The following is a 15,320-nucleotide window of genomic DNA, read 5'->3' as shown; positions in this document are numbered from 1 at the left end:
GCTTTCTGTAACATCTGACTGATAATGCTGATAGCTTACTGTGCTTTGAGACAAAACAGGGAGCACTAATAGGTTAAAGAAAGATACCTTAATCTCACTGTCATTTGCAAAGTTGCCAAATGCTGCCATGATTTTTGGTATTGCTGCAGCCAGTGTCTCTTGTACCGACTCCTCAGGTCTCTTACTTATTCGTGTTAGACAGGGCAAAAGGTTCACTAGGTATGGCCTAAGCAAGGCAAAGGAGAAAAACTAGTTTGAGATCAGAACACTGTACCCATTTAAGCATTTTAACATTTTTAACTCATACTCAAATTCTGTGGTATTACTAAATGATAGAAAAAGTACCTGTTAGCTGCAAAGAATGTAGGAGAAAAAACCCCAACCCAATAGTCTTCTGAATACAATTTGCAGACAGTAAGGCAGAACTAAAAAATACACTGAAAAAAATACATGTCATTGTCTTCACAATTTTTCCCCTCTCTTCCCCCAGAATCATGTACAACACAATTAAAACTCTGCTAATAGAAAATCAGCTAATGAAATACAGCAAAATCAGAGAGAAGTGTGTGACAGGGATTCTTCCAACCTCCCAATTATATACTTAAAACTTCAGAACAGTAACATCTTGTTACTGTGTTTACCTGCACTTCTGAGGCCGAACTAGATGGGCAAGCTCAGCAAATCTCCACAGGGCAGCACGTAGACTTCTGGAAGCACCATTCTAGACAGAGTATGTAATTGTTACATTTCATCAAGCAAAACCATTTCCTAAAGAATACCTATAATATACAATAGCATACAGTTTTATACAATTTACTTAAAAGGATAAAAATGTAAGGTGTCTGGAAGCCATACTTTAGCCTAAAGGAAGGCAAGTCAGCTCTATGACTGGCTTCTTTTTTCTAGCTGGTATTAGGAATTTTCCAAGTGACCCAAAATGAGTAACAAGGACGTGAAGAAAAAAAAAAAAGGAGATGTCTGAAATCTCCACTCTGCTGAAATCAGCTTAAAATACCACAGAGAAAAACATCAACCAACAAAGAAAAACTGATGATATCAGAGTCTAAAAATCACTTGAACACTTGTGGAGATCTAAATGCAGCACTGAATTGACAGCAGTGGAGATATGCAAATAAACAACACTCAGCTCCTGAGCACACCAAAGAAAAGAATCCCACACACTGACCTGTATCTTTTCGTAATGGCTTATATCCTCAAGTTCAGTATGGGATTTTCTGTACTGATACCTTCAGTTGAGTACCTGACTTAAACCCAGTACCTTCAGACCTAATGACTAAGGATATAGCACAGCTCTTTCATATTGTTGGAAGTACAGAAAGAACTATGGAAGTCAAGAGATCTCTATGAGAAATTGCACACCTAATGGAGTTGGAACCTAACCAAAAAGCCTCTCAAATCAAGTCCCTCTGAAGAGCTGAGAAGGTTAGAAACTGTCATTTCTTTCTTATTTCCTTTAGCTGGTATATCAAAGGCTCATGACCTTCTTAGCATGACAAGCAAAATCTTGCATCTGAATTACAAAATGTGCATTTTTCAGGTTAACAGCCAAACAACAGATTCTGGCACAGCTCCTAAAGTGATCCAAGTGATGCACAAACGATTCAGTCTGCTGGGTACTCTTGTTATACCTGCTATTTCTCTTGCCTCTGCCATGAACCTGAGTGCAACAGATGAAGCACATGCCACCTGAACAACCAAATATTTCCTCCTGCACCTGATAATGGCATGCAGAAACTTTAGAGCAAGTTCTGTATACCTTGGTTGTTTTTTAATTAGCTAGACATCTGTTCCTATAGCCTCAGAAATCTTGCATAACACTGAGGTAACACAATACAGTAAAAATAATCATTCAGGGCCTACAAGTAAGTCCACATCTAACAGAAGAAAAACTATCCCATTGATTTTGTTATTTATTTGATTTTCTAGAGTTCTCCCATTCCCAAAGAAATACATACAAAACGCAACAGCATTACTGTCTGACAACACACGTATTTTCTCTTTATGCAAGCCTTGCTATACATTTAAGGATGCAAGAGGCATGATTTCAGTGATACTGTCCTGAACACAGCACTTGTCTTTTGCACTCATATACATCAAAAAGGCTGTTACTAAAATTCTTCCTATGGAAAAAACTAAATTGCGACTTCCGATACAAAAACCCATGCTCCAGTGTTTTTACCTATGCTTCTTACAAGAGCTGTAAGGACACATCACACATTCACAAAGTAGTTAAAACTTGTATCAGGTCACTTCAGGTCTTGATCAAATGATTCCTCCAAGAAGTTATGTCAAATTAAGAATATCACTGTCCTCTACCTACTTTTCACCACCTTTTAGCTTGAAGTTATTCTTTCCAGCTCAGTCAGTGGAGCAAACATCATAAAGATGCCTTACTCTTTTGAGTGCAGAATCATGAAGGTTAACTCAGACTGCTGCTCACACCAAATGCTCACACATTTTCTGCCAGATAAGCTTTCAGGAGTGGTTACATCTAAACAATGAGGCCAATAGCAAGGAACTGGGTAAATTAAACAGTCACAAATCCTTCCAAAGTGAAGCTCTGACCTTGATCTTAAGACATACATGATTTATTCACACATTCCAATATACTAAACCAGCTACTAAATAGCATACTTCAGAAGGACAGGAAAGAAACTCACCTTTTTAATCTCTTTATACAGTTCTAATTGTAACCTAGGAAGATTGGAATCCATCAAAGCCTGCAATAAAATGCATTGAGAACATACTCTTATCAGAGGGAAGGCACTTTACAGGAACAATGTTACACTTGCAATAAAATAACTTCCAGGAAAAAAAAAAAGAAAAAAAAAAAGAAAAAAGCACAGAACAATCTAACTGCCCCTGTATTTTTTGGATGTATAAGCAGAAAAGTGCTAAATATTTAAGAAAGATGCCTTTATCTTTCATACAAACATAAAACAGAAACACAGACAAATTCCACAAACTCTTAACAGTTATTTGCAGTTAATATTCACTGCTTTACCCATTCTACCTAAAAAAGGCCATATGGGATCAGACTACAAGCAGAGCCAACCTAATGCGCTTTCTGGCAGTCTCCAGGAATAGACACTCATGAATAGAATATTAAAACACAAAAATAGTATTCACAAACAGCAAGAGGTATTCCCTGCTATACATCCGCACCATCAAGTAGCCTCCTACTACTTCTCAAACTGAGGCTGTATTTGTCCTGTTACCCTTAACAGCCCTTGAAAAACCCTTCTTTCTTGAATCAGCCTATTTTCTGCCTCTATGTATTACCACAGGGTGCTCTGGACACCAGAAGTATTGCATCCCAGGATTTAATCAAGCATACTGCGAGAGAGCATACACCGTAGTTTGAATCTGCAGTCTGGCTAAGACATAGGGTTTGTGAAATGAAAGTAAGTGCTGAGAAGTAGTAATTTTCTGTTCACTTCAACTCAATAATTCTCCCTCTATCTTTAAAGCAGCAGAGAAGAAAAAAAAATACGAAAATAGTTCTGCTACATGTAATCCCTCCCTCTGGAGTATTTTGTATGCTATGATTACTCTCTCTCGTCTATATTCTTCCTAACACATACTACTTACTATTTATGAACATTTCCATCAACACTTCCTAAGAAAAAAGGAGAGCTTCATACAATGTGCAAGTACCTACACTGGGGATTAATACAGTGCTATCATGTTCAGTATTTCATTCCTTATTCCTTACCCGATATTTTTTTTAATTTTTCATTTGCCTTCTTGACCACCAACTATTAAGATCACATCTACACAGGCTTACTCATAATGACTGCAGAATCTTACATGGCACATACTGATGTAGAGGCCACAACTGTTTCAGCATGGTCAGTAAAGTGCCTGTGGCTCCTCCAGACCACAGTTCTCAGCCTAAAACTGTATTCCCCTCAGTTATACCAGTTATTATAACAAATTGGTATTACCATCCCCAGAAAAATCTTACCTCTTTTATAGTTTTATGTTGTCACAAGCACCCCTACTGTTAAGTGCAAGTGCTGAGATGACAGTAGGTAAATCTCACTACACAAAACTTAGCAACTTTATGAGTTCACTGCACTTGTACGCAAGTATACCAAGCAACACAAAAAGGCTCGAGCTACTATTTGACTTCAAGGGTAAGTTGTCCTTGTAACACACTCAACTGGAGCAACTCTTTTTACTAGTGTATAGCTACATTTTTAGCAGGCTAGAATCTAAAGACTACACTTGTAATGTTTTCCAACTGGAATGACAACTCTAAATCACTACAAATAATAAAACCCAATTACTAAGACCAACTGTACTCCAGTCTGTGTGAACAGTCCCACCATAGAATACTACAACACTATATCTCAGCTTCAGAAACATGACAGTTTGGGTAACACCTTAACTGCAGAAACCTGGTTAATTCCCAATTTGGTATTTTTTCTTTTAAATAAAGTTATCACCAAAGCTATTTAAACTTTGAGCCATTTATGCTGTTTGTCAGGTTCTGATGGGTAAATGATACTTAAGGATGACCTACAGAGTGTTTATTGAAACTTACTTTCTATCTCAGTTTACAGCTTTGCCTATACAAGTGTTTGCATTTTTATTATTTTAATAAGCGTAAACTCCAGACAGACACACAGTTACAGAAGTATGATTATGTGTATATCCTGATATTTAAGGAGAAAACATAAAGCAACTTTTTGGCAACAGAATTAGTCTCTAAAATGCCTGAGGTACTAAAAAAGCTGAACGTTGACTAATATGCAAGTTTAGCAGCCTGATGCTTCTGTTCCACTCACCATAAGCAGCACTGCTGCTACCTGCACGAGCAAAAAAAAACCACTGTGTATCTTTTTGTCTCTGCATTTATACACGAGAGAGCATCTGTCTGAAGACAAGGGTGCTTCCACACAGCATAAAACACAAACAGAATACTAACTATGACCAGCTTTGTTAACAGTTAGATACATGTATGTGGTTGGAATATTGTAACTACTACCAACTTCACAGCTGGGACCAACTGGCAAGCTTAACAACTTATGGAAGATTCCATCATTTAAAAATCACTTTAATCTTAAACCAGAGTACCATTCAAAGATTTGAAAGAAAAAAGTTAAGGTTGTTCAAGTGCTCTTGAAACATGCCAGAAAACAACAATACGAAATAGATCAGCGAGTTAAAGAGGTCGGTTTTGTATCAGGCCTACAGAAGAGTTCGGTGAAAAGAAAGGAAGCCTACATTCCTTAGAACAGTTTCAGAGCATCTTTTAAAATAAATTAAGTTACATAATGGTGTATGCAATTCACAGAGTGCTAAACTTCTGCAAATGGGAAAACATTTAAATCAGCGTGAATAGATCAAAGTGCTACATGGCAAAACAAACAAAAAAAAGCAAGAAACACTTGCACTTCCTTATTCCCCATCTTTGTGGAATATACTTCATGAGCAGTAAGCTTTCTCCACACAACCTTCAGCTACAAGCTCAACTCCCCAGACTTAATTCATTCAGAAAGCTACAAATAAAACTTAATGTAGAGAAATACCTACAGCAAAAAGAAAAAAAAACCAACATTTTGTTTGCTTGCTTCTGCGCACCCCTTCATGCTAAGGAATATTATTTGCACTTTTCTAAAGCACTTGAACTTTGCATCAACTAGATTCATCATGCAGGTCAAGTATTGCAGAAAACAGGAAAAGAAAGGGAAAATAAAAAAGGTAGGTGAAGGTAAACCCGTCCTGGAAGTAGCAGCTCACAACAGTGACTCAGAAGGTTCATTTTAAGAGACTCTGAATCACAATTTAGACCTTGCCTGACCTCATATGAATGCCCACCTACTGTTCTCCAACAAGCCCTTCATTCTGGATCACAGTAGGGTAATGAACAATCTCCAGAACACTGTATTTATCCTGATTGTTGCCTAAAAGCTCCTCCCTCCAAGGCTAAGCAAATCACACTACCTGAATTACAGCATACGACTAGTTTGGAATGAAAAGCCACTACATCCTTTAGACAGCTTTTTAATACTACTTGTACCTTTCCTGTTAAGTATCTTTATGTTTACAGAACATTACTAGAGTATTCCTCCCATAAACCAAGGTGATTTTAGACAAGCCCACGCTCTTGCTTTGGTTAACTAGAAGAGAATAAAGTTAATGAACAACTGAAGCAAAGAGTGATGAATGGCAGGAGACACGTTAAAATAGCTTAATCTAGATATAAAAAGTTCCCCTAAGAGTGCATATAAAATTTAATAGAAAAGCTTGCTTAAGCTCTTGCTTCAGCTATTATGAAATACTGTTAACAGTCAGACTAGCAACTATAAGAACATCAGGCTGAATTAATACAGGACACTGCATCAATAAGAGGTAAAACCTGGTAGTACAGAGTATAGTTCTCACTTTAATAACTTTATTAAGGCATTCATCAGCAACCATCCGGACATCAGATTCCCCATCCTCACTGCAGAGCAGAAAGAGTTCCATAGCAATCCCCAGCAGCTTCTGAAATTCTGGAGAATTTCTAAATAAACAAAACATAAGAAAAATTACAGTGTGCATTATGAAAAAGAGAATACAAATGCTATTTTTGAGGGGGGATCATAATCCAACTATACATACATTATACGTAATTACACAGATTAGACTTTCATTGGATTGAAGCACTTCATTAGGAACTGGAAGATCATTTACATGCTCTTTCCTACATAATCTGGCAAGGTATCTGACCTCTGTGCCTTAGTTTGGCTGAGGTAAAAGAATACCAACGCTTAAACGAAATTACCTTGGGTTGGTAAAAAGAAATTGCACAGTTCCAGTTTTAAACAAAAGTTGAACATTTTAAATCAGCAATTACCAGGAAGCCCCCAAATAACTAACACTCCAAAGCAGCTATTTGTATTGATGCAATTGAGACATTGTCTTACCTTAAAGACTGAGCAACTATGTTTTCACATATTGTTAGGCAATGATTTACTCGATCTTTCTTCGTAGTTGAAAGTTCTTTCTTTCTAAAAGAACACAAGGATGAGTCTGAGATCAGACTTGAACAGTGAGCAGAGATCAGTTAAACATTCTTGCTAGAGTAGTGTCTAATGGTTATACAAGAATAACATGCACTCTTCTGGTCATTATATAAACAGCCCTATACCAACTAAGCATAGTCCCAGCACTTCATATGCTAACTGCTGCTGAGAGCATGCTGGCACACAAGCAAAGGGAAGGATACAATGTGGGAAAAGAACGAACAGGAAATACTGTATCAATTCCATAAATTTGAGTGAAAAAATATTTGGGAAACAAAACTGAAGAATGGAGTTCACAGAAAAGGAAGGAAAAAGAGGAGCACTTAGAACAAAGCTGAAGTAAACAAACAGAAAGAAAAAGGTTGGGGAAAATAAGCCACGAGAACAACTCTTGACGTTAAAAATCCCAATTTTAAGATTACCTTCTTCACACATAACACCTGAGACTTTTTTTTTGGTCTGGCAAATTCTTGAAACTTAAAGAGTTCTACTTAATCAACCATTTTGTATCTGGACTGCAATTCTATCATATGCCACACTCCTCCAAGTAGTTTTGTAATTATAAAAGTAGCAAAGCTCTTGGTACATTGTATGTCCATCAAGAATAATATTCCTATAGTAACACTTGGTATAGTCCAGCAAAGGTCAAGCTCAGTCAACTCATAGCAAATGAGCATAAAATGAAGAGAATAAAATTCACAGAAGAATGTGTATCTACAAGCGATGCAGAGCACAATATGAAAAGCTCCTACTTAGCAAAATTTAACATTCACTTCAATACAATATAAGGTCCTACAACCCTTTACAGCCATGTCTAAACCAGAAGCTTCTTTTCTGCTCCAAACCCAACAAAGGAACTGGAAAAAAAAAAAAAAAAAAAAAAAAAAGAGAGATTCACAAGTATGACATTGCAATTATATTTCAATGTATGCAGCATCTCCTACTCTCAACTTTACTGACACAGAATCACCTCTAGGAAAGCAGATGTTGCTTTTAAATAATTAACCAGTAGTAATACAGGCCCTACACTGCACACCCAAAGGCACCTCTCCTGGGTCTGTTTACAACAAGGAGGTACCTGCTCCTTCACTGACAATCTTCCCTTTTGTTTCCCAAGTGAAAACTGATCATCTGTATTTTTAGCATTTAATTTTCTGTCTTGAAAAAATGGTAAAACCTTCAAAAGGAAAACCAGTGTTTCTGAACTAGAAGTTGAAAAACTTACGTGAACAGCCTCGAGTTACATTAACGACATTAAGGACCAAAGGCAAGTAGCCAATAAGCACATTAAATAAAGCTACTCAATATTTTGAAGACTTAAGCTTTAATATTTGAATATTTAAGAGCTATAGCTCAAATAACAGTATCTTTGAAAAAAGTCATTCTTTGCAAATATCCCTGCCCCTTCCTTCAAGTTGGAAGTGGGGGATTGAAAAGTGTTTCCTCCTAAACTTCAGTTTTCCTCCCATGGATCCTCTCATCTCACTCCAGAAATTTTTTCCCTTTTTAGAAGCTTACGGAATAGTTCTGAACAAAACCATTTCTTCCATCATAATCTGGCAGTATTTTGTTTAAGTAAGCATCAGTGCTCCCCAGAGAGGATCTCTTCTTTGGCTTGTGTTCATAAGCAACTGACACAATACAATACAAGTAGCCAGTCTGAATTATATCAAATACAAATGTCCTTCTCTCTATCTTGAAAAAGCACCAGAGAGTCCTTAACAGCACTTTCAGATCACCTCTAACAAAACAGCAAATACTTCCTAAAATGTCCAACTTCCTAAGTGCAACATGAGCACTGGTGATGTGAAAAGGCATCTAAAAAACTGAGTAATTTTAACTTACATGATAATTTTATTTAGCATTGCCCACATTTCTTTTAAGCATAATTTTTAGTACACATTCACCCCAATAACAGGACAGAAACATCGAAACTTGCCCATAAGCTCACGACTTCAGACATAAAACACATTAAAAATACTACTGAATGCAAATGCTTTCAGACTAACATTCTTTATTATTTGCCCATAGCATAGCCCCAAGCAAGACGGCAGGAGTGTTCAATAGCACTCAGACTAGTACAGATCAATCTCTCTGGCAGATTTCTGTAAACAGAGAGCTCATCTAATGCTGAATCTATCACCTCACTGAAATAAGTAACTTAAAAAAGGCCTGACTAGAGAAAATTTAATTTGAAAAAATGCAAGGATTGCATGTAGGTAACAAGTTACCATTTAAACTGAAACAACAGAAACCAGAAGTGAAGACTATGAGTTAATACCCAAAGGGAAAGAATAACAAACATGAAACCAATCTTTCATCTGCCATTTTGTTATTCAACTTCCCAAAAGAACAGCCTTTCAAGAAATGAAAGAAAATGTGGAAGGCAAACAGTTAATGTACATTGTGTACACACACGTTTTCTGTGCGTACAGAGGCAGAAGGATCACAGAAAAGTGTCTAGAGATAGAACACATGATTTTTTATTTAGAAAAGAAAAGCTCTACTCAGAAGTGTTATGAAGTCTTCGGGGAAACTGCTGATGAGCATACCCATGGGACAACAACAGCATCACACATTTCTTAGAAGAGAGCTGAAGTAGCAAGCCCCAAGTGTAAGGTCATTTCAGTTTGATGAATAACAGAAGGCAGGAGATACTGGAAGCAGCAGTTAGCTACAGGAAAGCTTCATCTCACACGCAGAGGAGTTTAATCTTCTGCATACTTCTACAGTCTCTAGCCAAGAATATTAATAAACAAAAAAAACAGCAAGAACAGATAGTTTCACACTCCTAAGTCCTGATGAAGTGGTTACAAAGGGATGCAACCCACTGATGATAATTTTTATTAGGCCTTGGAATTAAGGATATGTAAAAAGAATACAGAAGCTCCAAAAACAAAACACAAAAAAGGAAAGGAAAAGGGCCAAGCCAAATGGCTTGACATTAACCTAGAGAAAAGTAATGGAAAACTGAAAATATTAGTAATATTATAATTACTATTATATATTAATATATATATATATTAATATTATAATAGCAACAACAAAAAGACACATGAGTAGATCAACAAATAAACTCAGCCCAAAGACAACAATAACTTCAGGCAATGTGCAGTGACACAGACAGTGTTGGACAGTCAAGTTAACAGGTCTACCATACACCCTAGAATAACTCCTATGGACCACCACTGACAGGCAGGACAATATTTAATATCTATGCAGTTCATGTGGTCTTCAGTTAAGCAAAAAATTCATCATACCTCTATATATAGCACTGACGAAACCAATCTACAACCACAGCTTCACGACAACATAAAAAACCAAATGTTAGAAAAATCCATTAGTATAGAAAAATGCATCTTGCTGGAGAGCACTTTGGCTCTTGCAGCACCTTTTGCTGTAAATGTAAAGGTCAGAATCAAATGCAAGAAGTCAGAATAGAGCCCACTTAAAAATTATTACAGTAATAGACTATTAGAACAAGTTGACAAGAGAAAAAGTGACAAATCCACCTTTGGATTAATCCAGTCAAAGCTAAATAATTTATCCAGAAGAAACTTCAGCAAGTCATTCTCTCAGCCCACTGCTAAGAGGCAAAATGAATAAAACATAACATATAGGATGATGTGTGATGGTCCATCTGCTTTTTAGTTTCACTGAGTAAACTCTGAATTTTTACATCATACTAATCCAATTTTAAGTTAGTGGGAGCTTTGTAATCCAAAATGCCCTACTCCAACCAAACCTTAAGAGTCTGAAAAGACTAAAAATAGAGATGGAAAAAAATAAGGTACCTCGGCAGAAGGGTACAGAAGAAATATCACAACAGATAGCTCAACCTAAGTTTTCATCGAAGAAAAAATCAGCAAGAGATAAGATGGCCAGAAACTGAGGTCTAACTGTGATTATTGCTGATTAAAATCTCTCAGAACAGAAAAAGCTCTTACCTTCTTGGTAAAAGCTTGAATTCAATTAATATTTTGATTTAAAAGAGTAAAGACAGGATATCAGCTTTAGCAGGAGTTCAGAAGTTGTGTTACAATAAAGAGTTTTCTCTACCCCAATCTCTGTGATCATAAAAGATTTCATAGCAGGAGACAGTCCTTAGTAGGACTTATTCACTAACCAGATATAAAACACTCACTTTCTATCAAAAACACTTAAAAGGCCTTTTTTGCCTACTCCAACAGGTATTTCTTAATTATTATTATTTTTAACCATGTAGAGCTGGTATTTTGTTGTAATTTAAGGTAGCACATTTTAGGAGAAAAAGAAGTAGCAGTGGGTAGTTAATGCTAGTTTAACTTTTACAATAGAAGAAAAGTCCAACAAAAATGTCAGCCACCACCTGTAACAATGAGATTACTCTAGAATTTGAGGAACAACAGCTTTTCACTTGTCTAATTTAGGTGATAGAACTACTTGGATCCAGTGGACAACATCAAACTGCTATGCAATGAAACAATGATCAAACCAGTAGCATTTTACGCTATTCACCAACTAATTTATTCTTTCATTACAGACAGGAAAGCTTATAATAATAATAAGTAGAATGACAGGAAGTGACCACTCAGAACTACAGGATATTTAAGTGCTATTTGTGCAGAACCATAAAGGAGATGAACACCTCTACCAAACACACAGAAAACACGGCAACAATTTTCCTTTCCCATCCATTTCAATCAGAAGCAGACAGTATTGTGAATTATGCTCAAGATGTCACCTGGTATTTCACTAAAAGTTGGGGAAAGTTCAGCAAAGACTGCCACAATATCCTCTCATAGACTTTTATGAAGCTTAGTGCTGTTAGTGAATTTGTACAGCTCCTGGGGGCATGCACCACCAGCTTTCTGAAAATACACAGCCTATTTTTAAGCATGGAGCAAAGTCAACAAGGACAACTACAATCCTAAATTTTTAATGTTTTGTGTAGAGCAGGCCTAAATTCAGACCCCTAGACTAAGCCCGACATCCCTCAGCAAGCATGACAAGTAATTGTCAGGACTTTCTCTTGAAAGACCATGATCTATCTCAAGCAGCAACTCTCTAGACAGGTGGGTTTTTTTTCAACTGCATATAGCAAATATTGGAAATAGACAGAATCATGGAACAGTTTGGGTTGGAAAGGACGTTAAGATCACTTAGTTCCAACCTCCTGCCACTTCACACTAGGCCAGATTGCTCAAAGCCCTGTCCTATCACCCAAACTACTAGCATAAAAAAACTGCATGTAACAGAGCAATTAGACCCTGCAGACCAACAAGGCATCTAAAAACAATTAGCTCATAAAGATGATTTTTTCTCATCTATTATGCCCCCAAACCATGCACTGAGATTGTTTGAGACTACACTCTCCAAACAGTATCAACCACAACAATTTAGCTGGCATCTATATCACAATCTACTGTGGGAGCAGGTGGCCATGAGCCCAGCTCCACTGCTCAGCATCCTCTGCTAAAACACTGTGAAACTGCCAATTAAGAAGTTACCTGGTCCTCAACCCTTCTGCTTCACCTGTCTCCCCAGTAGTCAGAGGAAAAGCAACAGTATGACTCATGCATTTATCCTGTAAAAATCTTAGTGTCCGTTCACCTGCTCGACAGAAGTTATTTTTAAGGGCTGTAAAAGCCAGGACAGCACTGTGGTCCTGAACAGCTCCTTGTCCTCCAGCAATTCCTACCAAGGGGAAACCTGAATCCCTCATGAATGTGATGTTTGTCCCTACTGCTTAAGAAACCAACAAACTAATTCCTCTTTAAATCTCTACACAACAACTTATTAGACTTTAAATGAAGTTTGTCATAAACAGAAATCCACGTCAACTCCCCACAGATGCACCAGAGCTCAGACTTTACCTTTGTAAGGCTTAATGCTTTAAGTTAGGCTTGCAGGAAGGAAGCAGAGGCGCCTATTTTTCAGCAAAGTATTAGCTGAAATTAAAGCCTTCCTTCCCAGAACTAGCCTGTGAAACCCATACAGAATTACTGTACCTCCTGTTTACTACCCATACTGCTGCGTTTCTGTATGTGCTTGCCCACAAAGTTACTCCTAGACCAAACTTAAGTAGAGAGCAAGCAAGCAGCTTTCCCAGACTCGTCCACAGCAACAGCCTCCTGCCAAGGACAAGAAAGCACTCTCGGGTGAACTCCCGGCCGGCAGGCCGCCGTTCCGGCTGCCAGGTCTCCAGCGGCCTGGAGGGGCGGCCTCGCCGGGCCAGAGCAGAGCAGGTCAAGGCACCGCTGCAGGGTTTCAGGAGCCCTCCCGATCCCCAGGCGCGGGTCACTCACGGTCTCTGGAGCTGCTCCTCAGGGATAGCAGCCGGACCCTGCTGCTGCTGGAAGGAGCGCAACGACTCGAAGGCCTTCATCAGCTTCTCCATGGTGGCCATGTCCGCTCCGCCCGCGCCGGCAGCACCGACCCGCCGCTCCTCCCCTCCCTCTCACAGTCGCCCGGCGGCGCCCGCTTTCCTCCTCGCAGGGCCCGGCTCTGCCTCCTCTCCTGCTTGGCCCGGCCTCGCCCTGTCCCGCCGGAGCCAGCCCAGGCGCCGGAGCCGGCTCAGGCCGCGCCGCCGGTCACTGCCGCAATGAATGAGGGAGACACCGTAAGGGCCCACAAGCGCTCCTCAGCCGCCCCACCGCCATCTTTAGCCCGTCCCATCAGCCCCCACGCCGCCGTCCCGCCCCCGCCCCTTCCAGGGATGCCCCGCCCACCCCGGGGAATGGTCTCCACCCTGGGCTGGAGGCGCGCATGCGCGTACCGCACCCCCGGCCTCCCATCACGCGCGCTGACGTACTAACACACACGCTCACGCAGGCGAGGTAAGGGGCGGGGCATCTAAGAGAGAACAGGCTCGCTGACCAATCAGAAAGAAGGATCCGCCCCTTCCTGAATGCTACAGTGCAGTGCATCAGGGAGGTGCCAGCCCATGAGGATGAAGGGCGCTGGGTCCTAGAGCCCTCCGGACGGCAGCAAAGGAGGAGACTACTGCCCCGGAGCGCGGTGTCGGCCGGGAAAGAGTCCCGGGCAGCTCCGCTCCGCTCCGCCCCGCGGGTCACTTCCCGGGTGAGCGAGTGTCAGCGGGAGCCCTGGGTGCAGGATCTGCTGCCCCGCGCCCTTGCCCGTGGTCCCACCAGAGGCGCTGCTGGGGCTGGCATGTGGAGCAGCGGGAGCCGAACACCTACCTTGGCTCGGGACCGGCGCTCCCATGGCGATCCCGGGCGGGCACGTTGTGCAGTCGTACAGCACGTATTGAACACAGTGCTCACCGGACACGGTGTACAGTATTTACACCCTTGGTCCCATTACAAAAGACTTAAGTAAAACCAAACCAATAGTATTGTGAACTTTCCAACTGCAGCCACCAATTTTACTACGCGTAGTCGCCAGTACACGGTTTAAATGATAGCTGGTGGGAAGGGGCACTTCAACTCGTGTCGCACACACACGAAATTGGCTCCACTAATGGGAATGGGAAGGTGCCAGAGTCTTTTCCATGGTACCCAGTGACAGGATGAGGAGAACTGGCCATAAACTAAAACACAAGAAATTTTGTCTCAGGATGAGGAAGAAGTTCCTTACGTTGAGAGTGGCAGACCACTGGCACAGGCTGGCCAGGAAGGCTGTGCAGTCTCCTAGTCCGAAGACAATCAAACCCCTCCTGAACACCTCTGGGCCACCTCTGTAACCTGCTCTAGGTGGCCCTGCTTTGGCAGGGGTCTTGGACTGCATGATCTCCAGAGATGCCTTCCTCGTGAGTCTGTGACTTAAAAGAAAACAAATGCATAGTATTGACTTAATACGAATTTGGTTCTTGCGTGCAGGATGGACAAAAGAAGGGAAGGTCACGGTCTTTGGGTATTCAGGCCAATGTAAGTCATGAAAGAACCACCCTACTGCTCATGTTCCTGGCAAATAGTCAGCATTAGTAACAATGCTCTTGCCAGTTAACTTTATGAGCACATTAATAAAAGATGAACCATTTGATGCATTCCTCCAAAAGTAAACCTATCTACAGTACTGAAAGCAATTCAACTTTGAGCAAACCTTCTATTTAATTATAAATGTGTAATAAAATTTGAGCTTTTAAGGTAAAGAAAGTATTTTCCCAAATTATTTTATGCTAAAGCTTGCAGAGAGTTTTCTCTGGAACATATGGGCCATCATGAATTTTTTATTTAGCAAATGATACATGAAGAAAGATGACAGCATAGCTGGAATACTGCATACACTGTGTGACAACTGTCTGTGCCACTCCACAGTTGGAAATAAACACATTAAAAAGAG

The 15,320-nt window shown here is 40.0% G+C and overlaps 1 protein-coding gene across 2 annotated transcripts in view; it reads right to left on the bottom strand.

The window, feature by feature from the left end:
- Nucleotides 1-13,675, bottom strand: part of HTT (huntingtin) — a 79,063-nt gene extending 65,388 nt beyond the window's left edge. For both annotated transcript variants that reach the window (XM_061376002.1, XM_061376003.1), the window contains exons 1-6: nt 13,325-13,675; nt 6,939-7,022; nt 6,415-6,535; nt 2,682-2,741; nt 642-721; nt 88-226 (exon numbers count right to left, since the gene is read on the bottom strand). In XM_061376002.1, coding sequence (XP_061231986.1) covers nt 88-226; nt 642-721; nt 2,682-2,741; nt 6,415-6,535; nt 6,939-7,022; nt 13,325-13,425 — 585 coding nt within the window. In that variant the 5' untranslated portion in view covers nt 13,426-13,675. The remainder of the gene's footprint in view (nt 1-87; nt 227-641; nt 722-2,681; nt 2,742-6,414; nt 6,536-6,938; nt 7,023-13,324) is intronic.
- Nucleotides 13,676-15,320: the final 1,645 nt, after the last annotated feature.

This window comes from Neopsephotus bourkii, unplaced genomic scaffold (assembly GCF_033783945.1).
Source record: "Neopsephotus bourkii isolate Nb327-2 ecotype Australia unplaced genomic scaffold, CSIRO-AGI_Nbou_v1 NB_1686, whole genome shotgun sequence".
NCBI classification, from domain to species: Eukaryota; Metazoa; Chordata; class Aves; order Psittaciformes; family Psittacidae; genus Neopsephotus; species Neopsephotus bourkii.
This window is presented reverse-complemented; position numbering and strand designations above follow the sequence as displayed.